Source organism: Scyliorhinus canicula, chromosome 12 (genome assembly GCF_902713615.1).
Source record: "Scyliorhinus canicula chromosome 12, sScyCan1.1, whole genome shotgun sequence".
In the NCBI taxonomy this organism is placed as follows: domain Eukaryota; kingdom Metazoa; phylum Chordata; class Chondrichthyes; order Carcharhiniformes; family Scyliorhinidae; genus Scyliorhinus; species Scyliorhinus canicula.
Genome location: NC_052157.1, coordinates 157,107,438 through 157,134,711, shown reverse-complemented (window position 1 = coordinate 157,134,711; position 27,274 = coordinate 157,107,438). Strand labels below are relative to the sequence as shown.

At 47.3% G+C, this 27,274-nt stretch overlaps 1 protein-coding gene across 11 annotated transcripts in view; it reads right to left on the bottom strand.

Moving 5' to 3' along the window:
• Positions 1 to 27,274, bottom strand: part of LOC119975116 — a 142,386-nt gene that overhangs the window by 111,484 nt on the left and 3,628 nt on the right. For 2 of the 11 annotated variants that reach the window (XM_038814665.1, XM_038814664.1), the window contains exons 2-7: positions 24,924 to 25,077; positions 20,258 to 20,404; positions 8,364 to 8,478; positions 5,992 to 6,104; positions 5,026 to 5,170; positions 1,279 to 1,504 (exon numbers count right to left, since the gene is read on the bottom strand). In XM_038814665.1, the coding sequence (XP_038670593.1) occupies positions 1,279 to 1,504; positions 5,026 to 5,170; positions 5,992 to 6,104; positions 8,364 to 8,478; positions 20,258 to 20,404; positions 24,924 to 25,004 (827 nt within the window). In that variant the 5' untranslated portion in view covers positions 25,005 to 25,077. Of the gene's footprint in view, positions 1 to 1,278; positions 1,505 to 5,025; positions 5,171 to 5,991; positions 6,105 to 8,363; positions 8,479 to 20,257; positions 20,405 to 24,923; positions 25,229 to 27,274 lie in introns of those variants that run through there. The other 9 variants (XM_038814662.1, XM_038814668.1, XR_005462659.1 and 6 more) reach the window with 8 other exon arrangements.

Below are 27,274 nucleotides of genomic sequence, written 5' to 3'. Positions count from 1 at the left end.
ATCAGCAAAATTGACACAAACATGAGAAACCAGTTATTTAGCTCACTGATCATCTGTCCCTTGTTCTTTTTTTCAATCCTCCTCGGTTATGAATGGTCACATGATAATTGCAGGTGAACACATTTATAATTGCATATCCTAATTTTCCTTACTTCGGATGAAAATGTTCAAATTTCTCCGGTCTCTGCTGATCACCTAGATGCCTTACATGGGGTGTCAGCCTCATGTCCCTTCTCTGCACTGTAACCAGCACTTAAGTGTCTCTCTTGCTTCTTGGTAACCAGGACTGGACAAAATATTCAAGATGAATTCTGGCCAGAGTACTATAAAGTTTGTTTGCTGTCTCCTCTGTTATATTTAACTCGTTTAGTCATTTTGTTAAACGCTGTTTTGGCTTTGTTGATTGCTGCTATGCATTCTTGGACATGTTAAGTATTGACTGCTCAATTTATTTCAGTTTCATCCTGAGCTATTTCAACACCAATCATTTTTCCTTTCCTAAGTGTGACATGATATCCACCATTGTTCTACCCAGTTCATATTTAGTCAAACTCATTCTATAACTTCAGAGCCAAGTGTCCAAATATCCAATCTACTCCCGAGTCCCTGCTCTTAATAAAAATGTTTTACACATCTACTAATGGATGTGATAGTGAATGTCTTCCAATTCTCTAACCTTGTTGGACTTGTTAAGGTAGGAAACTGAAGGGAATTGGAAAAAAAAGAGTAGATCTGATGAAATGTCATTGGCCTAAAATGTAACTCTGTTTCTCTACAGATGGTTGCAGACCCGCTGAGTATTTCCATAACATTATATTTTCATTTTCCTGTTTTCCAGCATCCAGAGTATTTCGTTTTTGCTTTATCATTGCTTGATTTATGTGTGTTCTCTAATCCTGGATCCTGTTCAAATTAAATAATCTGACTGGATTTTCTTTCCTCTTCAAGTAAGAGCTCCAAGGATTTTGCAAATATCTAATGATAAGAAGCTAATACTTCGCGAAACATTTTCTAACCAGTGGGCAAAACTATTAAAACACTGAAATGAGAGAAATATACGCAGAAATTGCTGTTTGTGGTATTAGTATCTGAATGGTTAATGCATTGGTATTGCATCCTTGACTGTCAGTTTAATAGAGCATTAATCTACTTAAAATGAAAGTACAGATACTTCTCAAACTGACAAATTAATGTGTTATGAACATTAAGCTAAAGTTAATACATACTGAATCGTCAAAATAAAATGTTACAACAGAATAACAATTGAATACTTCTTACTCTACTGAGACCGTGGTGTGATTTTGTTTCTCCATTTTCAGCAGCTTATCCAACCAGGTGAAGCTTCTCAGTGTATTTGGAAGCAACTTCCCCCTCAACCGTTCGCAAATAACAGGAATCTGTTCATGATCTGATCTGAGAATTGCACAGATTGAGCCTCCAAGTACCTCACTCTGCATGCTGCTCAGTGGCGGGGGATTCAGCTTGGACTCCAGGTTGTCTCCATCTATAAAACTATTTAAATCAGTATATCCAAGAACAACAATTCCTCACAAGAGTATAATAATCGTCACAATGTAAAACTAAATGTTTCACTTTGGGTATATATTTTAAAAAGCGGGAAGAAAAAAATCAGTTCAGAAACTATATTGTAGTTTAAATATCAATAATCATACACTTGACGTCCAATTTTTTTTCTTCATTCAAGAGATGTGGGCATCACAGGTCATTTCAGGGCTGCATTTATTGCCCATCCTTAATTGCCCTCGAAGGTGGTGTCGAGCTGCCTTCTTGAACCGCTGCAGTCCATATGGAGTAGGTACGCCCTCAGAGCTGTTAGGCTGGGAGTTCCAGGATTTTGACCCAATGTCATTGGAAAGAAGTGATATATTACCAAGTCGGGATTGTCAATGGCCTGGAGGGCAACTTCTTCAGCCTATCTTGGGCAACTTCCAGGTGGTGGTCTTCCCACTATTGCGGAATAAGTTACCAGTGGAGAAGGAATGGATTAAAGGATATGATGAGAAGGTAGGTAAAAGTGACAGCCATGTTGGACCAGATTATTTCTCTGATTCCTAAAAAATCATTTCATAATGGATGACTTTTGTGCACTGTAACATTTGAAAGATATGAATCATTCTGTGGGGTTCACAATTTCTATCATTTTCATTACTCCTACTCTTTATATCCTATCATTCAAATTCAAACATATGAAATAGCAGCAGAAGTAGGCCATTGGGTCCTTTGAATTTGCTCCATCATTCAATAAGATTGTGTTTCAAATTCCACATTCCCATCTACCTTCGATAGCCTTTTATTCTCTTACCTAGCAAGAATCTATCTATTTCTGCCTTAAAAATATTAACTGACCCCACCTCCACTGTCTTCTGAGGCAGAGAGGTCCAAAGTTGCACAATCCTCAGAGAAAGAATTACACCTTATCTCGGCCTTAAAAGGACAACCCTAATTTTAAAACTGTGCCCCCTAGTTCTTGACTCACCCACAAGAGCAAGCATCCTTTCTACATCCACCTTGTCAAGACTGTTTCAATCAAGTCACCGCTCACTATTCTAAGCTCCAGTGGAAACAAGTCCAGTCTGTCCAACCTATCCTAATAGGACAAACTGATCATTCCAGGTAACAATTGAGTAATCACGTACATCATCACCCAAGATAGGCTGAAGAATATTTGTTCCCATATATTTGTCAATGATATGCAAACCAGATGCAATGTTAATAAATGAACTGTTTGTGTAGAAACATTATCCCAAGGTACAATGAATTGAAGCTCAAGGACATAATTCCGTTTTGGTACCAATTCCATAAAAATAAAAAAATCTCAGCAGGAAAGATTCATCCATGGCTTACTAAAAATGTTAAGAATCGGGGCAGCATGGTGGCACAGTGATTAGCACTGCTGCCTCACGGCGCCGAGGTCCCAGGTTCGATCCCAGCTCTGGGTCAAAGCCTGTGTGGAGTTTGCACATTCTTCCAGTGTTTGTGTGGGTTTTGCCCCCACAACCCAAAGATGTGCAGGGTAGGTGGATTGGCCATGCCCTCCCACACATACTCACTGATCCTCCAATCACAGTTTCTCCCTTTCCCAATACCTTGGGGGTATTGACAGTCAGACAGATCTAGGTGCATAGGTCCACAGGTCACTGAAAGTAGCAACACAGGTGGAGAAGGTAGTCAAGAAGGCATACGGCATGCTTGCCTTCTTGGCTGGGGCATTGAGTATAAAAATTGGCAAGTCATGTTGCAGCTGTATAGAACCTTAGTTAGGCCACACTTGGAATATAGTGTTCAATTCTGGTCGCCACACTACCAGAAGGATGTGGAGGCTTTGGAGAGGGTGCAGAAGAGATTTACCAGGATGTTGCCTGGTATGGAGGGCATTAGCTATGAGGAGCTCGGTTTGTTCTCACTGGAACGTCAGAGGTTGAGGGGCGACTTGATAGAGGTCTACAAAATTATGAGGGGCATAGACAGAATGGATAGTCATAGGCTTTTTTCCAGGGCAGTGGGGTCAATTACTAGGGGGCATAGGTTTAAGGTGCGAGGGGCAAGGTTTGGAGGAGATGTACAAGGCAAGTTTTTATACACAGAGGGTAGTGGGAGCCTGGAACTTGCTGCCGGAGGGGATGGTGGAAGCAGGGATGATAGTGACGTTTAAGGCGTCTTGGCAAATACATGAATAGGATGGGAATAGAGGGATATGGACCCTGGAAGAGTAGAAGATTTTAGTTTAGACGGGCAGCATGGTCGGCGCAGGCTTGGAGGGCCGAAGGACCTGTTCCTGTGCTGTACTTTTCTTTGTTCTTTTATTCTTGCCACTGCTTCTGCCGGTTACCTGAGAGTTTCAACCAGTCAAAACCTTCTGGGTGGTCTCATGGTCATGCAAGTGTTGAGATTTTGTGAGAGGTGCAGAAGTGAATCTAGTGAGCAGCGCTGAGGGAACATATATTGTAGATCAATGGAAGGCTGAGACCAGAGCAAGGGCAAGCCGCGGAGAACAACTACCCATGGGTTTGACAATTTTTAGCGTTTGTGTGAGAATGGGACTGCTGGGAAAGAAGTGTTAGTGCTATTTTACTGTATTCATTTTCAAAACTTAATTATGGAAGTTTAGGTGCGTAAAGCTGAAGGCTGTTTTCTCTGGCGGGAGGACTTAGGACATGGGTACACAGTTTCAAGTTAAGGAACGAATCATTTAGGACTAAGATTCGGAGAAATTTCTTTACTCAAAGAGTTTTAATCTTTTGAATTCTCTACTCCAAAGGGCTGCGGATGCTCTCCGATTGAATATATTTAAGACTGAGATAGACAGATGTTTGGTCTCTAATAAAATCAAGGGCTATGGGGAGTGGCTGGGGAAATGGAGTTAAAGCTAATGATCACCCATGATCAAACTGAATGGTGGAACAAATAAGGGGTCACGTATTGTACTCCTGTTCCTATTTCCTTTGTTCTTATATTCTTATGGGCTGGATTGCATTTATTGATGGTCAACGGTCCGGAAATAAATAGGAGATCAATGAGCTAGTTCGATTTATACAACAATCTGGCACTTCTCATAATTACTTTCTAGCGCTAGCCCAAAAATGAAAAGATTTGTTTAATTCATTTTCACAACATGCATTGGTGGAAGCTGAACTCTTGACCTTGGGATTGCTAGTACGAGAACACAGCCACGGGGTTACTGTATCTTATTAGGACAGGGCCAAGAACAGGAAAACAAGGTATCGTGTACAAGTGGACTGTGTGATGTGAACTTGTACCCAGATTCAGTAGGAATGGAAACAATTTGAATCAGGAGTTCTTAGTCATATGGTTAAGGCTAAAACAATACTGGAGAGTTTTAATGTGTTCCACTCTCTTGCATCTCCTGTAAGTCCAATTCTATTGCAGCAAAAATGACCATCAAGTTACTAATATTAGTTGGGGGAGTAATATTTTTTGGCACTTGCCACTTACGATTAAACCAAGAGCTATGGCTATAGGCTAATGCTACAATTTCTTTCATACCGTTGGTTTTTGACTGGAAGGCTGATCCTCGCCGCATCGTCAGGTGCAAGTCTTCACTCTGTACTGATTTAGGGCGTCTCCTGGCCAAGTCTGTCCGTGAGGACTTCCACGTGACTGAGCTTTGTGCCAAATCAGAGTTAGGATCCTGTAAGAATTAATCATAGCAGTTTAAACTTTGTAAAAATGAGACAACTGTAAACTGTAGCTCCAACAAACTAAAAGTGATAAAGTCAGGGTAGCATGGTGGCGCAGTGGTTAGCACTGCTGCCTCACGATGCCGAGGTCTCAGGTTCGATCCTGGCTCTGGGTCACTGTCTGTGTTGCGTTTGCATATTTGCCTGTGATTGCACGGGTTTCGCCCCCGCAACCCAAAGACGTGCAGGGTAGGTGGATTGACCACGCTAAATTGCCTCGGTGCTGTGAGGCAGCAGTGCTAACCACTGCACCACCGTGCCGCCAATGTGTGACTAGTCGCTACTAATTATCCCTCTCCACTTGACACCCATGTTTGATTGAGAACACATTGTGGTAAAATATTTGCTCTAGATGCTATAACAAAAAACATCAAAAGGGCACCACGGTGGTGGAGTGGTTAGCACTAAGACTGCAGCGCTGAGGACCTGGGTTCGAATCCCGGCCCTGGGTCACTGCCCATGTGGAGTTTGCACATTCTCCCCATGTCTGCGTGGGTTTCACCCCCACAACCCAAAGATGTGCAGGTTAGGTGGATTGGCCATGCTAAATTGCCCCTTCATTGGAAAAAATGAATATATATATAAAAAACACATCATAAATGCATTCAAGAAGGTGGTTTACAATTTCATTGCTGGTGTTAAGAGTCACAGACTCCCACACCTCCACACAATGTATCAGTATACCAATGCACCATGTGAGGTGCAAATTTGCACCTCACATGTGTCTATATTTTGAAAGTGTTGCTAAATCATGAAGTGAAATTCACGTTACGTTTTGCTTTATCTCATGTCCAGCCAGCAACTGTTCCATCTTCATGAAAACCAGATTGTTGGTGTCATCGATGAAGCTGATCATCTCAGATGACAGGCCAGAATAATCACCAGCTGTGGGTTATGGACAAAACAATGAACTGAGTGATTTACAAATCTTTCTATAGACTAAAAAAACCTAGAAGTAAATGGAAGAGTGACTGTGAATCTTGGACTGTAACTCTCAACATCAGGGCTACTGAACAAATGTCACAGAATTGCAAAACTTCAAAGAAACTGTGAAAATCACTTGAATTAGCACCTGTGGTAATTTGGTCAGTAAAAGTTATGATTTATAACTAGATTTTAAGTTTGCACGTTATACACATGTTCCTATTTATAGCATTGAAAATTATAAGCCGCTAAACAATACTGAAGAAATTTTAGGAGCAGCAAAAAACCCATCAGGTGAATCAAACCGAGGCATTTTTTTTTGTTAGATCTAAACCCACCTGCCCATCTCAATCCCTTCTCCCTCCAAATGTACATTCAAGTATTCTTGAACCTATTTACACTTGTCAGTTTTGTTGGTCTTACCTGGTCATTTATTCCAAAATTCTATTACCACAGATGTAGGGGATAAAAACTGTATTTGACTTTCTTGTCCTTTTTAACTTCTCTCCTGCTATGATTTGAAACAATATGAATTTGTCCCTTAACTGAAACAAAATCTTCTTTCTATTTGCAACAATGTGTTAACTTTCTTTTATGAGTGAAGAGAGGGTTAAAAAGGTTTAAAGAAAAGCAGGTTGCTAAAACAAAAGGCACAGAAAATCCAAATGCACTTTACAATTACACCTTTCATGTAAAATTTTGGATCTAAATTTATGTAGGTGGATGCTTATTACAAATCATATAATTAAACATATCTGATTTTCTTACCTTTATTTAAAATGTATATTGTGAAGAATTCAGATGTAGATAGGTTGAGTGAAAGGGCAGAAATTTGGCAGATGGAGTATAATGTGGGAAAATGCACAGTGTTTCACTTTGGCAGGAAGAATAAAAAAGCAGAGTATTATTTAAATGGAGAACGGTCACAGAATTCTGAGGTGCAGAGGGATCTGGGAGTTCTTGAGCATTAGACACAAAATGTTAGTATGCAGATTCAGCATGTAATCATGAAGGCTAATGGAATGCTATCCTTTATTACAAGAGGAAGTGAACATATAAGTAAGGTTGTTATACAGGGCATTGGTGTGACCATGTGCTAGATTCCCCGATCCTCCAGCCATGGGTTTCTCGGCAGCGCACCAATCGCTGGCGGCAGGATTCTCAGTTTCCACCACTGCCAATGGGATTTCCCAATGATGACACCCCATGCAGGTGGGTAGGCCGCGGGCCGGTGGGCAAAGAGAATCCCAACGGCCAGAGAATTCCAGCCCACATCTCAAATACCGTGTGCAGTTTTGGTCTCCTTATTTAAAGAAGAATGTAAATGCTTTGGAGGCCATTCCGAGGAGGTTTACTGGGTTGATACCTGGAATGAGTGAGTTGTCTTATGAAGATAGGTTGGACAGGCTCGGCTCGTTTCTACTGGAGTTTAGAAGAATGAGGGGTGACTTGATTTAAGCATATAAGATCCTGGATGGTCTTGACAAGGGAGATGTGGGAAGGATGTATCCTCTTGTGGGTGAGTACAGAACTAGGGGGCACTGTTTAAAATTAGGGGTTTCCCTTATAGGACAGAGATGAGGAGATTTTTTTTCTCGCTGAGGATTGTGTGAATTTGGAACTGCCTGAGAAGGTGGTGGAAGCGAGGTCACGGAATATTGTTAAGGCAGAGATAGATAGATTCTAGTTAGGCAAGGTAATCAAAGGTAATTGGAGGTAGATGGAAATGTAGGCCGGAATTTTCCGGCCATTCGCTGACAGCGGGATGCTCTGATCTCACCGGCAGCACATCCCCACCGTAGATTTCCCACTGGCATGGGGTGGTTTTAGCGGCAACTTCCATTGACAGCAGCAGGAGCAGAGATTCCTGCCGCCAGAGAACGGCGAGCCATCTCCCTGCTGCCGAGAAACACACAGCTGGGAGACCAGAGAATTCCACCCATAGAATTCAAAACACAAACAGATCAGCCATAATATTGTTGAATGGCGGAGCAGACCGGAGGAGCCAAATGGTCCACTTCTGCTCCTATTTCACTTGTGCGTTATGTTCAAATCACTGTAGCAGTACATGGAAGTGACGGTCTTTCTTTGAAGTCAAAGTAATCTGAATAATAGTGACACTGGATACAGCAAGGTTAGCAGAAATTCTGGTAATCCTAATAACACAAATAGCTGGAAGAATACTAGTTAAGTTACTATTGTAGGAATCCACAATCTCACCAGGCCTTCTCTGGCAGCCACACTGTTCAGCTGCCTTCATCACCAGACCTTGTAACCAGATGCGTGTGTCCTGCAGCAGAAGCTCACGATGGCTAGCCGTCATGTTGGATGGGTGCTGTTTGACAGGAAGGCGCAAGAGACAGAGTTAAAAAATTATTTTTTTGCATTCCAGAACAATGGAAAGTTACATTAACACCTTTGTTTTGCGATTTAGTTAAAATTGTGAATGCTACCAATTCTAGAAGATGGGAACCAACTTCAAGAAGTACTTGAAACTAAAATGAGGTTCTTTGAATTAATAGCTTTTAAACATGCAATGCATTTGCATGAAATTCCTTTCCTATTATTTCAGAGAGCATTTGTTTATTAATATTCAAAAACATAATTTTAAGGCTGGGTCAGGGGGTGTGTGGCATGTCGGGATAGTCGATTTTGCGTCAATCCTCTAGGGTCACCATCAGTTACTGTCCCTGGAGAGACTATTGTCTGCAAACACAGATGCTGGAGTCTCCATGTCGGATCCTGAATCCTCCACCTTACGCACCTCAGTGTCAGGACCCCTAGGGGGCGATGTCCCCAGGCCCCCTTGTGCCAGGCAGGCAGCACTGGAAAATGGTTCCTCCAGTGGGGTTGGTCCTGACACTGGCTCTCCGCTCTGGAGGTAGTCCAGATGCTTCAGCACCATTTGTTTTCGTGTCTTTATCGTGTACAATTCCAGTCTAGTCCATTTCACCACGGCCCCTGGAATCCACCGGGCACCATCTCAGAAGTTTCAGACAATTACCATATCCCCTGGTCGGAAACCCCTGTCCTGCATCCATCTGCTTCGGTACTGCCTCTGAAAGTCTTGTCTTTGTTCTACTTTCCCGCTAATATCAGGGAACATTAGGCTAAGGTGGGCCCTGAGCTTCCGGCCCATCAGCAGTTCCTCCAGTGTCACTCCGGTCATAACGTGTGGCAAGGTACAGTAGCTAAACAAAATATGCTCAGCTTCATCTCCATGGATCCCGTAGTCTGTTTCCTCACGCCCTTCTTGAAAGTTTGCACTGCCCGTTCAGCCAGATCATTTGAGAAAAGGTGGTAGGGGGCTGTCTTGATGCGCTTTACCCCGTTTGTCTTCATGACGTGAGCAAACTCCTTGTGAACGGGGTGCCGTTGTCCATCACTAATACCTGTGGGATGCTATGGCTACTGAATGAGAGCCGTAGCTTCTCGATGGTGGCCTTTGAAGTGGTGGCAAGCAATAGGTGGACGTCTAACATAGAACAGAAAGTGCAGAAGGAGGTCATTCGGCCCATCGGGTCTGCACCAACCCACTTAAGCCCTCACTTTCACCCTATCCCCGTAACCCAATAACCCCTCCTATTCTTTTTGGTCACTCAGGGCAATTTATCATGGCCAATCCACCTAACCATTTGGAATGGTCGTCCACTATCAGCAAGAACATTGAACCTTGAAAAGGTCCAGCAAAATCTGCATGCAGGCACACCCCAGGCCTGCCCAGCCATTTCTATGAGCGGAGGGGTGTACCAGGCAGGAGCTTCTGATGTTCTTGTCATGTGGTACATTGCTGCACTCAATCACTCGATGTCACCATCCAGGCCGGGCCACATACGTCGCTCCTGGCTAAAATTTACACCTTTTACGCCCCTGGGTATCCATTGTGTAGATCTTGAAGAGTGGCCTGTCTGCCCGGACATGGAATCACAATACGAGCTCCCAACAGGAGGATGCTGTTCTCCATTCTGAGCTCTTGTTGCTTGGTCTCAAAAACCCACAGCTCCTTCGGCTTCCCTTGCTGACCCCGTGTAAGACGACATGGCGTAAATTCACCAAGATTGGGTCTTTTGGTATTCAATTGTGAACTTCTGTGGCAGTGACCGGCAAGGTATCCATAAAACTTAGGATGGATACGACCTGGTCAGTTCTTGGTGGAGATGGGGGTGGGGTGTCGGCAATGGTGGAGATGGGGGTGTGTCAGCAATGTGAGCCAAAAAGAAAAGTGTCACGTTTGCGATCTGCATGCCGGGTGTGGTAAACCACAGTTGGTGTATTATATATATTGTGGCAAACTGTTACTGTATTACATGTATTGTGGTAAACCACTGTCTGATGGCTCCGCCTCCCCTAGGGCTCAGTATAAAGGTGGCTGACCTCCGGCCGTGTGGTAAACCACTGCCTGATGGCTCCACCTCCCCTTGGGCTCGGTATAAAGGTGGCTGACCTCCGGCCCTGCCTCAGTTCGGGATCAATGGCCAGGAGGCTTTCTGTTTAGCTTATTAAATTGATGTGCCATCAATTAACACAAGACGAGTAGTGAACAAAACTGAGGTTTTAATAAGCTAAACAGGAGGCCTCCTGGCCACTGATCCCGAACTGAGGCAGGGCCGGAGGTCAGCCACCTTTATACCGAGCCCAAGGGGAGGTGGAGCCATCAGGCAGTGGTTTACCACAATACATGTAATACAGTAACAGTTTACCACAATACATATAATATACTAACAGTGGTTTACCACACCGGGCAATACCTAAACATTTACTCGTACGTTGTTAACAATAGGACCCAATGGGGCAGCACGGTGGCACAGTGGTTAGCATTGCTGCCTACGGCGCTGAGGACCCGGGTTCGAATCCCAGCCCTGGGTCACTGTCCGTGTGGAGTTTGCACATTCTCCCCGTGTCTGCGTGGGTTTCACCCCCACAACCCAAAAGATGTGCAGGCTAGGTGGATTGGCCACGGTAAATTGCCCCTTAATTGGAAAAAAATAATTGGCTACTCTAAATTTTAAAAAATAAATAAATTTTTTAAAAAACAATAGGGCCCAATGCTGTATCCGGGCAGATGCTATTGGTGGAATCGCCTTGTCCTCTTTAAACAATCTGAGCAATGGCTTCATAGAATCATAGCATTTACAGTGAAGAAGGAGGCCATTTGGCCCATCGGGTTTGCGCAGGACCTTGGAAAGAGCACCCTATATAAGACCACGCCTCCATCCTATCCCTGTAACCCAGTAACCCCACCTAACCTTTTGGACACCAAGGGGCAATTTATCATGACCAAACCACTTAATCGGCACATCTTTGGACTGTGGGAGGAAACTGGAGCACCCGGAGGAAACCCACGCAGACACGGGGAGGAAGTGCAAACTCTACATAGACAGTCACCTGAGGCTGGAATTGAACCCTGGTCCCTGGAGCTGTGAGGCAGCAGCACTAACCACTGTGCCACCGTGCCGCTTTTGGTCCGTTATTATGGTGAAATGACGCTCATACACATACTGGCGAAATTTCTTTACCATAAAAATGATGAACTTTCTCATTCTGAGCATAGTTGCGCTCCACAGCAGCCAAAGTCCGCAATATGTGGGCTATCAATCTCTCTATTCCGTTGTCCATGTGGTGGGATGACACTGCCCCGATTCTATATGGGGAGGCATCGCAAGTTACCAAAAGGGGCTTTGAAAGGTTGTAGTGGGTAAAAAAACCCTGATGACAACAGTCGCTGCTTCACCTTGGCAAAGGCTTCTACTTGCGGTGCTCTCCATGCCCACTGCTGGTGTTTTTTCCAATAGCAATGCAGTGGTATGAGGATGGTCGCCAAGTTCAGGATAAATTTGCCATAATAATTCACGAGGCCCAAGAACATCCGCAATTCGGTTGCATTCTCAGGTGTGGGAGATTGCTTGATTGCTCGCACTCTCTTCTCCTGCAGTGTTTTTCAAACACTTTTCCTGGGATCCACTTTTACCAAGTGGCCGACCTTCACGGCCTATGCCAGCTTATCTTCATGACACACCATTATTGTTTACCATTAATGAGACAGATGAGTCTGCTTGTTCCTCACGGTCTCACTTGCTTTGTCATTCAATGTTACATTTCTGCTGAGGACTTCTGCTGATGATTCAAGTTCTCACTGCATCCTTTAAAAAAAAATCAAGAGGTTTGTCCTCAAATTCACCATGCTTAGTCTTCAAACGCTTTTGAGTTTTTGAGGGTTTTGCCAATATTTCCCTGCATATAAGACACATGGGGCGCGATTCTCCGCACTCACGCCGGTTCGGAGAATAGCGGGCCGCGCATATTTTCACGGCGACGCCAGTCCGACGCCCTCCCGCTATTCTCCGAACCCCGCATAAACTACACGTTGGCATTCCCGGCAAAGGCCTCGAAAGACCCCCCCGACACGACCAGAAGCCCGACTTATTGGCCCCCCGCTATTCTCCGGCCCGGATGGGCCGCAGACCCGACATCCTCACACCATGTTTTCACGCCGGCCAACACACCTGCTTTTGAAGTTTGTCAACCAGTCGTGCTGGCTGACGAGAGCTTCGAGTAGGTGAGCGCACCGCTCAGCGCACCGCTCAGCGCACTGCTGGAGTCTGGCCACAACGGGGAAGGCATCCCCGAGAACGGGAGGGGGGAGTGGGGGAGACGGAGGGGGGTGTGGGGAGACAGAGGGGGGAGTGGGGGAGACGGAGGGGGGAGTGGGGGAGACGGAGGGGGGAGACGGAGGGGGGAGTGGGGGAGACGGAGGGGGGAGTGGGGGAGACGGAGGGGGGGAGTGGGGGAGACTGAGGGGGGAGAAGGAGGGGGGGGAGTGGGAGTGGGGGAGTAGGGAGAGAGTGAGCGAGTGACTCGTCGAACCCCAGTTACAAAATGTCTGCCACCATGCCATGGCTTGCCGGTCACGAGGACACGGCCGCTGGTTGCCCTGTGGCTTACGGCCACAGGCTACTGACGCACCGGTGAAGAGGACGTAGTTAACTGCCCGTTGGATGCAGAAAGTGACCGGGGTTAGGCTGCCCGCGTGTCAGCAGCGCGACCAGGCCACCGGGACAGACAGGTATCCCGTGGCAGGCGGCTGCCGAGGTGTCGACTAACCTCCGTCTAACATGTCCCGTTTCTCTGCCCCCCATCACCCGTTTGCAAGTTAGCACAATGTCTGCGAACAGAACGGCTATGTTCTGCGCAGTGGTTGGCGCCGCTGCACTGCATTTGGAGATGGAGCAGCATCCACAGCCACAACCCGCAGTGGATGCAGGGCCAGCTGCAGCAGCAGAGGGAAGGGCCGAGGAGTTGCCAGTCGTTGAGCAGCATGGGGAGGAGGAGGATGAGGGGGAGGAGGAGAGAGTGAGGGTGCATCCACGGCACCAGAGGCGACGACCAAGGCCGAGGGTGTACCGTGTCCGGATCTCTTTCCTAACAATGACGGACATCACCTGCAGGAGACTCCGGCTGAGTAGGCGGACGGTGATACATATCTGTCACCTCGTGGCGCAGCTCGCCCCACGTGGAACGGGGGGAGGACACGCGATCCCGGTTGCCATCAAGGTGATGGTCGCTCTTAACTTCTATGCGACCGGCTCCTTCCAGTCTCCGAGCGGGGACCTCTCCGGGATCTTCCAATCATCGGTCCACAGGTGCATCTGGGATGTGACCGACGCCCTCTATGCCATCGCGGACCGCTACATCACCTTTCCCAAGGACCGAGCAACTCAAGACTCACGAGCTCGTGGATTTGCCAGCGTGGCCGGGATACCGAGGGTGCAGGGGGCAATCGATTGTGTTCACGTCCCCATGCGCCCACCTGCAGGGGACAGGGAGGTGTTCACAAACAGGAGGAGGACATACTCCATGAATATCCAGGTGGTATGCGACCCCCACATGACGTTCATGAACGTCTGTGCAAGGTTCCCAGGGAGTGTGCATGACTCCTACATACTGGCGCAGTCGTACATCCCTGCGATGTTTGAGGGACGTCCCCCCCCGGCTGAGGGGCTGGTTGCTAGGCGACAGGGGTTATCCGCTGATGACGCCTATACGGAGGCCTCAGACCAATGCGGAAACACGATACAACGAGGTCCATGCAGCAACCAGGGGTGTGGTGGAGCGCTGCCTTGGCCTCCTGAAGATGAGATTCAGGTGCCTGGACCGCTCCGGAGGGGCCCTGCAGTACCAGCCCGACTGGGTCGCTCGCATTGTTGTGGTCTGCTGTGCGCTGCACAACATCGCGATGCAGAGGGGAGATGACCTGCTGCAGGAGGCAGAGGGAGAAGCCAGTGGCAGTGGTGCCAGCACAGAGGAGGAGGAGGAGGAGGAGAGGGAGGAGGAGGAGGCTGGCGGAGTGGCGGGCACAGCACGCAGACACGACCCAGGTGCTGGTGATGTCCAGGAGGCGGCACGACGGACCCGGCGAGCACGCGACGCCTTGGTGGCAGCACGGTTCACGCGTCGCATGCGACGTCCCCGCTGAACACCAAACCACCACCTGCATCGCTAATCGTGCAGAGGGTCAACATACAACTGCCACCACCACAAACCCCCCCCCAACCCCTCTCAGTGTACACTGCTCCACTTCGACATCACCCTTACCACTGGGTCAAGACGGTATGGCACAACATTGATGGCTGTGTCAGCGGGTGTGATCAGTGCCATGTGGAATGATGACAGCCCGCTCTGCGATGAGCTGTGAGCTCAGAATCGTTAGAGAGAGTCTGACCCATGGCAATAGCTGAACCATCCACCTTGGTGGCCGCTGAGTTCGTCACGGACACTCCATCACGTGCCCGCGTGGGCTAGCTGTGGGAGGGGGTGGGGGGAGGGGCAGGGACTGCACACCCGGCACCGAAGTTTCACCGCTCGTCAACCCCAGTGACACTCGGTCACCATCACGATTCCTGTGGCTGTGGAACAATCACACGGTATTACAAGTAAGGTGGAACAGTGCGTTTAATGTTAACAATAACTTACAGGTGCCCTAGCCCCTACAACTAAACTGTGCCCTTCACCCGTGCCAACTTACTCAGTGTCTCTCTTTGTTGCCTTATGGGCCCTACCACTACAGCTAAGTGATTCCCCAGATGATACAGCAGGAGTGGAGGAGGACTGCTGCGAATCGCCCCCTTCAACTCGTTTCTCCTTCGGCAAGCGTTTCCTGGGGCGACCCGGCCTTGATGGGCAAGGCTGCTCTGCGGGCGTCTCAGGTGACGTTATGCCACCCTGCTCTGCCTGCTGCCCACCCGATGCACCAGGGATGGGACGGGGGGAGGCCGAGAATTCCGGGACGTCCCGTGATGGAGTTAATGGGACGGGCCCCGAAACCTCCTCCTCCCTCGGGGAGCCCGGTGGCCCCCGGGTCTCACTTTGGGACAGAGGTGCGAGCGGGGAGGTGCCCCATCGCGCCACCGACACCTGGCGCTGCCAGTCCTGGAGGCCTGCAACGGTATCCACCAGGATCCGAAGGTTTGCAGAGACAGAGTCCAGGGAGTTAGACATTCCCGCCAGGGACTGTGCGATCTCAACCTGTGTGAGTGCATGACGCCATCCAGCACATGTATCAGGCGGTTGATGCTCTCCGCGACTGACTGCTGGGACAGTGCCATCGACTGCTGTGACTGTGCCATGGCGTGCTGCGACTGGGCCATGACCTGCTGAGACTCGGCCAAGGCCCGCAACGCGCCGGCAATGTCGTGTTGGCTCTGGCGCATTGCTGCCTGTGAGAGGGCAACCCTGTCCAGGGCCGAGGATGACACGTGCACATTAAGCCCAACACCTTGCATAACCTGACCCATTGCCTCCACCGCGGATGCCACCCGTGCAGTGTCGGCCTGGGTTGCTGCCATGAGCGGCACCACTCCCTGCTCGTGGACGCGGTTCGACTCCTCTAACAGCGTCCGCAGAGTCTGGAAGACAGCCCTCATCCCGTCATTGTGCCCCAGGGTTTCTTGATGCATCGGGTGTGCGGGTGGGTTGAGAAAGTCCAGGAACTCGGAAAACGTCTGGGAGCCAGCTGCATGCTGGGCCTGGCCTGGCCTCCACCAGTCCGGGCCCTCGGCTGCTCCGACCTCCACCTGCTGTACCTGCTCAGCTGTGATGTGCGACCCAGACTGTGACCCAGGAGCCTCATCACTAAATAGGCCAACTGGGGTGAGTGTCTCTGGGATGCTGGACGGTGTGGGAGATAGCTGTGCCGCAAGCTCGAGGTCGTCTTGGGTGGACGCCTCCTCTATGTCATCGGCCCGCTGAGAGGCCGCAGGGCGTTCACAGGCTATTTCTCTCTCTTGCTCTCTCGCCGCCCTCTGGGTGTCCTGCTCCACAGATTTGGTTGGGGAGGATGGGACTCCCCGCTGATCGGGCACCCTCTGTCGTGCGCCCCTGGGTGAGGTGGGGGCAGATGCCTGTGTCCGCCTGGAGGCAGACGGCCCTGGTCGTTCGGCATCACATCCTAGGGAAGAGAATGAAACGGGTTATTTAGAGACGCTCGGCCGGGCGCTGGACGGTCTCAGTGGGCAGGGTGTGAAGGGACAGAGGATGGGGGAGGTGTTCCAGTGGGCAGGGTGTGTGAAGGGACAGAGGATGGGGGAGGTGTTCCAGTGGGCAGGGTGTGTGAAGGGACAGAGGATGGGGGAGGTGTTCCAGTGGGCAGGGTGTGTGAAGGGACAGAGGATGGGGGAGGTGTCCAAGTGGGCAGGGTGTGTGAAGGGACAGAGGATGGGGGAGGTGTTCCAGTGGGCAGGGTGTGTGAAGGGACAGAGGATGGGGGAGGTGTTCCAGTGGGCAGGGTGTGTGAAGGGACAGAGGATGGGGGAGGTGTTCCAGTGGGCAGGGTGTGTGAAGGGACAGTGGCTGGGGGAGGTGTTCCAGTGGGCAGGGTGTGTGAAGGGACAGAGGATGGGGGAGGTGTTCCAGTGGGCAGGGTGTGTGAAGGGACAGAGGATGGGGGAGGTGTCCAAGTGGGCAGGGTGTGTGAAGGGACAGAGGATGGGGGAGGTGTTCCAGTGGGCAGGGTGTGTGAAGGGACAGAGGATGGGGGAGGTGTTCCAGTGGGCAGGGTGTGTGAAGGGACAGTGGCTGGGGGAGGTGTTCCAGTGGGCAGGGTGTGTGAAGGGACAGAGGATGGGGGAGGTGTTCCAGTGGGCAGGGTGTGTGAAGGGACAGTGGCTCCAGTGGGCAGGGTGTGTGAAGGGACAGAGGATGGGGGAGGTGTTCCAGTGGGCAGGGTGTGTGAAGGGACAGAGGATGGGGGAGGTGTTCCAGTGGGCAGGGTGTGTGAAGGGACAGTGGCTGGGGGAGGTGTTCCAGTGGGCAGGGTGTGTGAAGGGACAGAGGATGGGGGAGTGGGGGTGTTTGTCATGCAGGGTTGTCTCACTTGTTGCAGCTCTGCCAACCTCGCATTGCGCGATCTCCCGGGTGGCAGATCCCCCAACAAGGTCCAGTGCCCTCTGCTCAAACGTGGTGAGGGGGTTTTTAACGGCCTTTTTACAGCGTCGGGCGGCGTCACGTGGGCGTGTTCGTGTCGTCGTCGCGTTCCGGCGTCATCGCACACGTGATTGACGCGGCCCCATTCCTAGCCCATTTCCCAGACGTGAATACGTCGGGAACTGGGCCGAGTCGGGCCCTCGCAAAAGTCGGCCCGCGGGTGCGGAGAATCGCGCCCATGGACTTTGCATCCTGATTCACATTGGCACAATTAAAGCCATACCTCAATAAATAATCTTTATACAGCTTTGTTCATGATTTCAGTTCACCAGGCAATGGAGCTCTGTATACAGGTTGTGAGATTCTGGCCTGTTTATGTCTGCTGTCATTATTACAAAATAATCCATCTTCAGTTCTTCACAATGTCCTGTTGTTTGCTTGCTGGCAGCTACAAAATGGAGGAATCTCTCCTCCGTGATTTCACGCCCAAAGCACGGACATACAGAGTGCGTGACATCTGTGTACGTGCCGGGAACGTGACCTTCTCTCTGTATCCATTTCTGCTGGAAAGACTCCATAGTTTGTATTTAAAGGTTGGTCGCATTTGGCATTCTCAACTTAAAAGCCCGTCACAGCCAGCATTCTCTCTTTTTTTTGACTTGAAACTTTGGGCGAAATTCTCCCAAAACGGGAGAAATCGTCAAACTGCCGTAAAACCCGGGCGGGTTTTACGGCATCGCGCCCCTTCCCGACGGGGGACCGATTCTGGTCCCCCGTCGGGGCTAGCAGCCCGACGTCGGAGGCTCCGACAAGTCGGGCTTAACGAAAATCGTTAAGCCCGCTTGTCGGACTTAGCGCCGGCTGACGCGTCATATGACGTCAGCCGCGCATGCGCAGGTGGGAAGACTCCACCCGCGCATGCGCGGATGACGTCATCGTGTTTTTGCGTGAAACCCGCGCATGCGCGGCCCGGGTTGCCCCTCAGCCGCCCCGCGTATTGATACTGCGGGGCGGCGGAAGGACAAATAGTGCGCGGGCATCGGGCCCGCTGCCCGCGATCGGTGGGCACCGATCGCGGGCCCATGGCACCCTTGGCACGGCCGTGGTACTGCCGTGCCAATCGGTGCCATGGTTATTTTTTTCCAGGTGGTCACGACGTTTTTACGAACGGCAGGACCAGGTGTGTTTGCCGTTCGTAAAAAGGTCGTAAAGGGCTGGGACTTCGGCCCTTCTAACAGCTGTGAATCGCTGCCCGCCGTAAAAAACGGCGGCAGCGATTCGTGTCGGGATTTCGGCGGGGGGGGGGGGGGGAGAATAGCGGGAGGGCGTCAAAAAAGTCGGGAAGGCCATCCCGCTATTCTCCCACCCGTCGTGGGGGGGGGAGAATTTCGCCCTTTATTTCCAATACCTGATTTTTTTTTTCAACTAAAAATTAAAGCAATTTCATTTGAACATGCGTACCCTGAAATTTACACATAAACTTTGTTTTAAATATATTCCCATTTCTTTTGAGGTTTATACAAGTATAGAAAGAAGTACAATCTTGTTTTTACTTTACAACTATGACTTTAGACGAGATGAAGTAACTTGCCAAACACACACGATGTCACAATATTTATTACTGACCTCCTGACTTCCCTGCACAATCTTATTAAAATAAAGCTATTGCTCATCATGTTTCAATGACTCAGCACTGTTTGATAAAGGCTCCACGTGATATCAAGAAACGGCTGTAGGCACTGACAATATCCCGCAAATAGTACTGAAGACTTGTGCTCTACAACTTGCCGCACCCATAGCCAAGCTGTTCCAGTACAGCTACAACATTGGCATCTACCCAGCAATGTGGAAAATTGCCCAGGTGTGAAGCAGAACAAATCCAACCCAGCCAATTACTGCCCAATCAGTCTATTCTCCATCATCAGCAAAGTCCATGCAAAGCGATGGAAGGAGTCATCAAGCGGCACTTACTCAGCAATAACCTGCTCACGGATGCTCAGTTTGGGTTCCGCCAGGGTCACTTGGCTCCTGACCTCATTACAGCCTTGGTTCAAACATGGACCAAAGAGCTAAATGCCAAAATTGAGGCGAGAGTGATTGCCCTTGCCATCAAGGCAGCATTTGACCGAGTATGGCATCAAGGAGCCCTAGCTAAAATAGTGTCAATGTGAATCAGGGGGGAAACTCTCCACTGGTTACTGACCAGGAGGACTGGCCTCCAGTGTTGCAAGGTCAACAACCTACACCAGGAAGCACGGGTGACTTGACACTAATGCTGCGCACCTCCCCCATCTCCCCAAAACCTTTCCGCCCCTATGTGAGCATCCACCCCCCAACCCTCCATGCGGCCCCCAACACCCTCCTTCAACCTCCCCAATCTTTCCTTCACACCCACCTCCCACCACTGTAAACCATGCGTGCGGCGAACAATGCCCCCTCTGTGTCTCCGCAGGAGAAGTTCTCCCACAATCACCTGGAGAGGACCCAACCATCAGAGGGGTGCCGACATATGAATCCTCACCACCTTCGAGGAACGGGCCCTGGAGACGACTGGGGTGGCCGAGGACAGAGTGGAATGTGGAAGTTGGCAATGCCGCAGAGGTGAGGATATCCAGATAACCTGTGAACAATTTACTGGAGCTACTAGAAATATAACACGGAAACTTTCCTTAGATGACTAACACTCCAATACTCACCAATACACTGTGCTGATCCAGATTGTTATTGAAGTGCTTCTGTACAAAAGGAATTCCCAGTAGTTGGAAAATGATCTCTCTTTGTTCAGGATTCTTCAACTGACCTTCAACCTCATGAGCAAGAGCGTACCCTAACTTCTCATATACCTGAGTTAAAAAAACATAAAGCACAACAATATGCAACTTTACACATTAGCATTAAAATTAATTACAACTTTTTGCCCTCCATTTCTCTTGATGTTAATGAGAAATCCAACTAGTTTGTTGTTTGAGAGAACAGAATATTTGCTATTATATAAACACGCATTTCTTAATTACCCTCAAGATGGCATGCACCAGATATCACATTTTATTTGAGATGCAAAACGATCTTTAAAAATGAGAGAGAAAGCCCATCACTTGTTACTGCTTGCTTTTGGACACATAGCCTTGCCTGAAATTGGCATGCACTTTGCAATCTGTACAATTCGCTCACAAATTCTGATTAACCTGAAGCTTTGGTAACTTGGAACAAAAAAGAACACCTTTGCAGCAGCGTAATACATTTCTTATTGTCATAAGATTCCTATCTTTATCAGTTCCACACCTTCTAAATTAACATGAGCTATGCCATGGGAGATCCACTGTAAAAATTGTGCCATTGTTTAATTGAGTACCAGGCATGACAGTGGTGAAGTCAGGGTAGCAAGGACTAAGTCAGTGTTTGAAACTTCTAAACCAGTCTGCATTATAGGAACACTTCAAAGGTCAGGACAGAATGATTCTGATGGCAAGAATGATTAAGACACACAGTCCAACAGCTTAGTAGGTAAATGCACTACCTGATGCAGCACTGACCCTTTGTTGGGGTATGGTTGTAAATATATGTTTACTATCCACCAAACTGGGGCAATGGTAAGGGTGTTATAATTGGCTTTAGTGCACCTGCGTGAGGAAGAATTAAAAAAGTCATGATTCCTGCTGCTCATTAAGAGTCCTTTTCTGGATTTGTACGTGTGTGGCTATCAATTCAGTGTAAGGTGAGCTCGGGTATAATTTTCAGCCTCTCTCTTCCTTCTGCTCCTTTCTGCCCACCCCCAACCCTAGCCAAAAATCACAATATCTAAATTATACATCATGAATGGCCTTTCTGTTCTAGTGTTGGCATGCGCTCATCACCATGGAAGGAAACCCAAGAAGAAATCAATTATGCAAGGGGAGTGGAAGGGAGGAGAGATAGAAAATTACCTATCAAAAATTAAAGTTCCTTTTCCTCTTTTATTCAGAAATTCAGTTTTTGTCTCCTCAAAATAGTTCCAGATGCTCTGATTTGTTTTTATCCCGAGAAGGTTAATTACATTTAGAGGAATCTTAACCAAAACGTAATAAAACACTCACTTCAAATGAAAAACTTCTATGTTAAGACAGATCTGCAGATTCTGGATTTAACGGTAATCTAATCTCTGCTCAGGTGAGTTATAAATTGATTTGCAAGTATCCATCTGTTCTATAATTATCTTGACATTCAACGTAACACAGGAGCCATAAAGTTGTAAACAAACTGTTGGAAGACTGAGTTATAACTAAACACTGGAGAAAGGTTCTGCTTTTAAACCTGAAACTTATAGAGCACCTTTCACATAATACTCTCCCGAACATTCATCAGTCCGATCTTGCTTCATCTTTTCCAATCTTCAAAAGCCTCCTATAGATCTAACTCTTCAAAGGCATCTTTGGTAAACGCTCCTATGTCTTGTTTTTTTCTCCTGGTGTTTTCAAGTCCAAGTTATTAAAAGGAAAATTTTCATTTGCATTGTACCTTTCAAATCCACAGGATGCCCCAGTGCCTCACAATGTTTTAAAAATGTAGTCACCATTGCTACAGCGACAATGACAGCAGCCAATTTTCGCACAGCAAGATTCCACTAATAGCAATGGGATTAATCATTGGCTAATCTGCTTTGGTGGTGTTGGTTGCAGAAAGAATATTGGCTCGGAGAATACTCTGCACGTTTATTAAACTATACCATGGAATCGTCCACAGCCACTTTCTTGACAGCAGATCGAGAGGCGTGAGCAAACCTAGTGAAATACCTATTTGGGTCTTACACCAGGAAGACCTTTTAATTTAAAAATTATCTTCGGATAGGATATTGAAATGAAAATTCTAGAATCAATCGGATTTAATTGTGCAATGTAAATGAGAAAACAAAGTGCTTTTTTCCCCTCTCAGTTAGGGTGCCTAAGTAAAGTATTTACTTTGCAAATTACAGTTAGTCACTGACGGCATTCATCACATTGCATTGAAGAAACAATAGTACCCCTAGTGGTGGAAAAAGGTAGTTCACAAGCTGGACGGATAAGGTGGTGCAGAATTATATAGCCCAGGAGGCCACTTAGCACATCTTGCCTGTGCGGCTCTTTGAAAGAGCTATCCAATAAGTTCAACTCCCCTGCTCATTCCCCATAGCCCTGCAATGATTCCAATTGAAGTATATATTGAATCTGCTTTTGAAAGTTACTATTGAATCCACCACTGCCAGCAGTGCATTCCACGTCATTACAACTCATTGCATATAAAAATTTCTCATGTCCCCTCTGATTTATTTGCCAATTACAGTATCTAAAACCTGTGTCTTCTGCAAGTGTAACTGTTTCACATTATTTATTTTATAAAACCTCTTGTATTTCGACACCTTGATTAGATCCATGGGCATCTCCTGGGGTAACATCAGCAGAAAACAAGAAGAAATGGTATAAACTGTTTTTCTAATGCTTCTAGTAACTTGTCACTAAAGTTCCAACAGGAAATTGGGAGAACTGCCACCAAATTTCCTGTTGGATATTTACACAAACTTAAAAGTAAATGCTGTTTTAGAATAAAGCTTTAAATTTTAAAATGTATTATTTTTATTGGGATGTGGGCATTGTGGGTGGAGGTAGATTGATTTTCTTGCCTAACAAAGATCTAAGCTTATCTGGGGGGTGGGGGGTGTTCGAGAGGGTCAGTGTATGTGAGAGAGAGAGGGGAAGAGAGAGAGAGAGGGGGGAAGTGTGAGAGAGGGGGACTGAGAGACAGGAGGGGAATGTGAGAGAGGGGGTGTAAGTGAGAGAGAGGGCGAGTGTAAGTGAGAGAGAGGGTGAGTGAGTGTGGGAGAGGGGGAGTGTGAGTGTGAGAGGGGAGGAGAGTGAGTGTGAGAGAGGGGGAGAGTGAGTGTGAGAGAGGGGGAGAGTGAGTGTGAGAGAGGGGGAGAGTGAGTATGAGGGGGGATGTGAGAGGGCGGATGTGTGAGGGGAGGAGGGAATGTGTGAGAGAGGGCGGGGATGTGTGAGAGAAGGGGGAGTGTATGAGAGAGGGGGAGTGTGTGAAAGGGGGGGGGGGGGAGTTTAAGACAGAGATGGGAAGAATGCCTTTCTCGGAGTCTTTGGAACTCCCTGCCTCAAAAGACAGTGGAAGCAGAGTCTCTGAATGAATTCAAGGCATAGGTAGATAGATTCATGATGAACAAGAGGGTGAAACATTACTGGGGATAGGCAGGATCAGCAATTAGGGAGAAGAGAAGAGAGAGATTTGACTCTCTCACACTCAGATGGTGAGAGAGAGAGAGAGAGAGAAATTGGACCCCCTCACACTCAAATGGTCATCTTTAGAAATTACTTTTTAAAAATGGTCAATGTTTTTGAAGGAGCCTTGGTGCATTGTATCTTGTAGACAGTACACACGGCTGACATTGTGCATTGGTGGAAGGAGTGAATGTTAAAGTTGTTGGATGGGGTGCCAATCAAGTAATCTGCTTTGTTCTGGATGATGTTGAGCTTCTTGAGTGTTGTTGGAGCTGCACTCATTCAAACAGGAGTGTTCCAGCATGCTCCTGACTTGTACCTTGTATTTGGTGGACAAATTTTGAAGAGACAGGAGTTGAGTTACTCATCACAGAATTCCCAGCTTTTGATGTGTTCTTGTCCAGTTCAGTTTCTGGTCAATACTAATCCCCCAAGATGTTGTCAGTGGGAGATCCAGTGAAGGTTAAGCCATTGATTGACATGTAGAGATGGTTGGATTCTTTCGTATTAAAATATATCATACTCTGGTGCCAAAGTTATTATAGAAACGGAATGCACTGACAGATCTCCTGCAACTTTGTTCATGGGAAGTTGAATAACATGCTGGTTTATAAAAGCACCACAGCCTGTAGTGCACAATCTATTACTACTCTGCACCTGAAGTGGAGCTGCGTTTATCCTTGGCCTGTCTCTTTAAGGTGCCATCCAAAGGCTGTCTATTGAGCAAGAGTTTCAGATTAGAAGGTGTTTTAAACATCTGGTTGCATTTCAGAAAGAAACTGCTCTCCGATCTTTTTCTTAATTATACTGAAGGTATTGATGGATGCGTTCAACCTTTGTATAGACAGATGATCAATATATGGGGGGAGATATTCCTGGACAAACCACCAAATACACCAGATTGCCCGGGTGTGGCAAATTACCAGGAAATCATCATAGAGCACTCTATAAAGGAGCCCACCTGATTTCCCTACATTTAATTTGATTCCTTTACGTGCAGATACTCCAAATGGCAGGGGTTTCCAGCTTTCACCATGCACCCAGATGTGAACCCAGCATATTCATCCCTATGACTGTTCCTTTCATGCTTTAGAGGTTTCTGAAAGATGAAATCTGTGCTCACCTGGTGCCATGGTTTCCCAGGCAATAACGTCTCCTGGAGACTGGAGTCCAGCCAATCCACCTTGAAGGGACAGTAATTCATCGTAGACCCCAGATGATATTCAGGACTTCTTGAAATATATATCTGCCATCAATTATTTTTGAAGTCCTGTCAGCTGCAATATAAACAATAACCTACTGACAAGTTAGTTTAGTTTTAATAAATGTTATTCCGTAAATCCTGAAAATAAATGTCACCTCGGAAACAAAGATTGTCTTTAGAAATAATACAGAAATTATGAAAAGTCAATTAAAACAATTTTATTTCTCAAAATCAATGTATTTTAGATTCATAGAATCTCTACAGTGCAGAAGGGGACCAGTCAGCCCGTCGAGTCTGCACCGCCCGTTCAAATGAGCACTCAACCCCCCCCCCCCCATCCCTATCCTGCACATCCCTGGACACTAAAGAGCAAGAACCTAGGTCCCTGGCGCTGTTAGGCAGCAGAGTTAACCACTGTGCTTTGGCTCAGGTTCATAGTTGTATAGTACCTCAAATAAATGGTAATTTAATAATTTGGTAGTACAGAACTTAAGTATTAATGAAAACAGACATTTTGTTTAAGTTTTTCACCTTACAGTCGTGAGGAAAATTGCAACAAACCCAAAGTTGGGGAAACAACAACTTTACACTGTATCAGGAAAGAGCGTTGATTGGTTGGCAAATGGACTCTGATTGATCGAAGCATTGCCATGGAGACTGCTCCAGTAGATAGTGACTGACAATTAACTGCCAAGCTTTGTTTGAATATTAAACCAGACAGCTTGACTTTGACTAGCCAAGGTATTGCCCTGAGGAATGAACCAGTAAATGATTATCTCGTATTTTATTTAGCTGAAATAGGCGAAATGTGTGGACAAATTCTTTCTGTCAGAAAAGAACAGGGCCCTGCATATTAGTATATGAAGTTTACAGTTCACACAAATGCGCCACAAGGCGAGTCCGACTGACAATCTTAAATTGGTAGTGAGCGTAATTTTTAACACACCATTTTGCAAATATTGTCCAATCGCAAAAGCTGGTTGGGTAAAGTCTGTACCTTGCCCATTGCCTCAACGGCCTCAAGCGGGACCTTGGATTCATGTCTCACTACATTAACCCCCCGCCATCTGGCTTTAGACAATTCACACCTCTTCAACCTGCGATAATCCCTCTCTCCAGTCGCACCATCTTGACTTGTAAAGACTTAATTACCTGCAAAGACTCACATTCAAAGTATCATCTTGCATCATTGACTTTGTCTATATATATTTGTGGAACCTACCTTTTCACTCACCTGATGAAGGAGCTACGCTCCGAAAGCTAGTGGTTCCAAATAAGCCTGTTGGACTTTAACCTGGTGTTGTAAGACTTCTTATTTTGCCCATTACGAACAGCGGTAAGAACTTGCTGTTTGATACAATCCACCAGTCTTTGGGACGTACGGCCCACATGCCTAGCATCATGTTGGCACTGAAATTAATGTACTACATTACTCACTTGCGTGATCAGCAGACGTCCTTTTTGCTTGATGGAGGCATCCTGTTAGTGAGATACCTTGCCCTTCCAGGGTAATCTAATGTACATTCTGCACGTTTTAAGACTGAAAGACTGGCAGATTGTATCAAGCAGCGCTTCCCTTCCTGTTCAGTGTTCAGTCTGGTTCAGAGTTCAGTCTGCAGACTTGTAGGTTAGTGCGCGCGTGTCCCTAGATTAGGTTTAGAATATATGGGTTAGGTACTTTTTGGCGCAGCCATTTGGGCGCGGCCGTTTTGGCGCCAACCCGTTTTGGCGCCGGCTGTTTTGGCGCCGGACGTTTTGGCGCCAAAATAACATTTCTTTATTATTAGCCTCAGGTGAGTTGGCTGGTGCGGGTGCGTTGAGTTGGGTGCTGGTGCGTTCTATCACCATCTGTTTATATATTGGCGTTATATATTGGCATTATTGACGTTTTGGCACCAAAATAACATTTCTTTATTTGTGAATTAGCCTCAGTTGAGTTGGCTGCTGGTGCGGGTGCGTTGAGTTGGGTGCTGGTGCGTTCTATCACCATCTTTTTATATATTTTGTAACTAAACCAATTCGCATACCCATATGATGGCTGAGGCAGTATCAACGAAACGTGGTAAAGAAAAATTTGTTCATAACGGATTCCTTTACGTCTTTGACAAAACAAGCAAAGGTGACAGCGAAGTGAAATTTTGGCGTTGTGAGCAAAAAAACTGGTGCAAAGCACGTCTCCATACTAAAGCTGCAAACGTGGTGAGGCAGCTGAACAGCCATTCGCATGATGCTTCTGCTGCACAAGTAGAGGTTGCACTCGTGAAAACTAA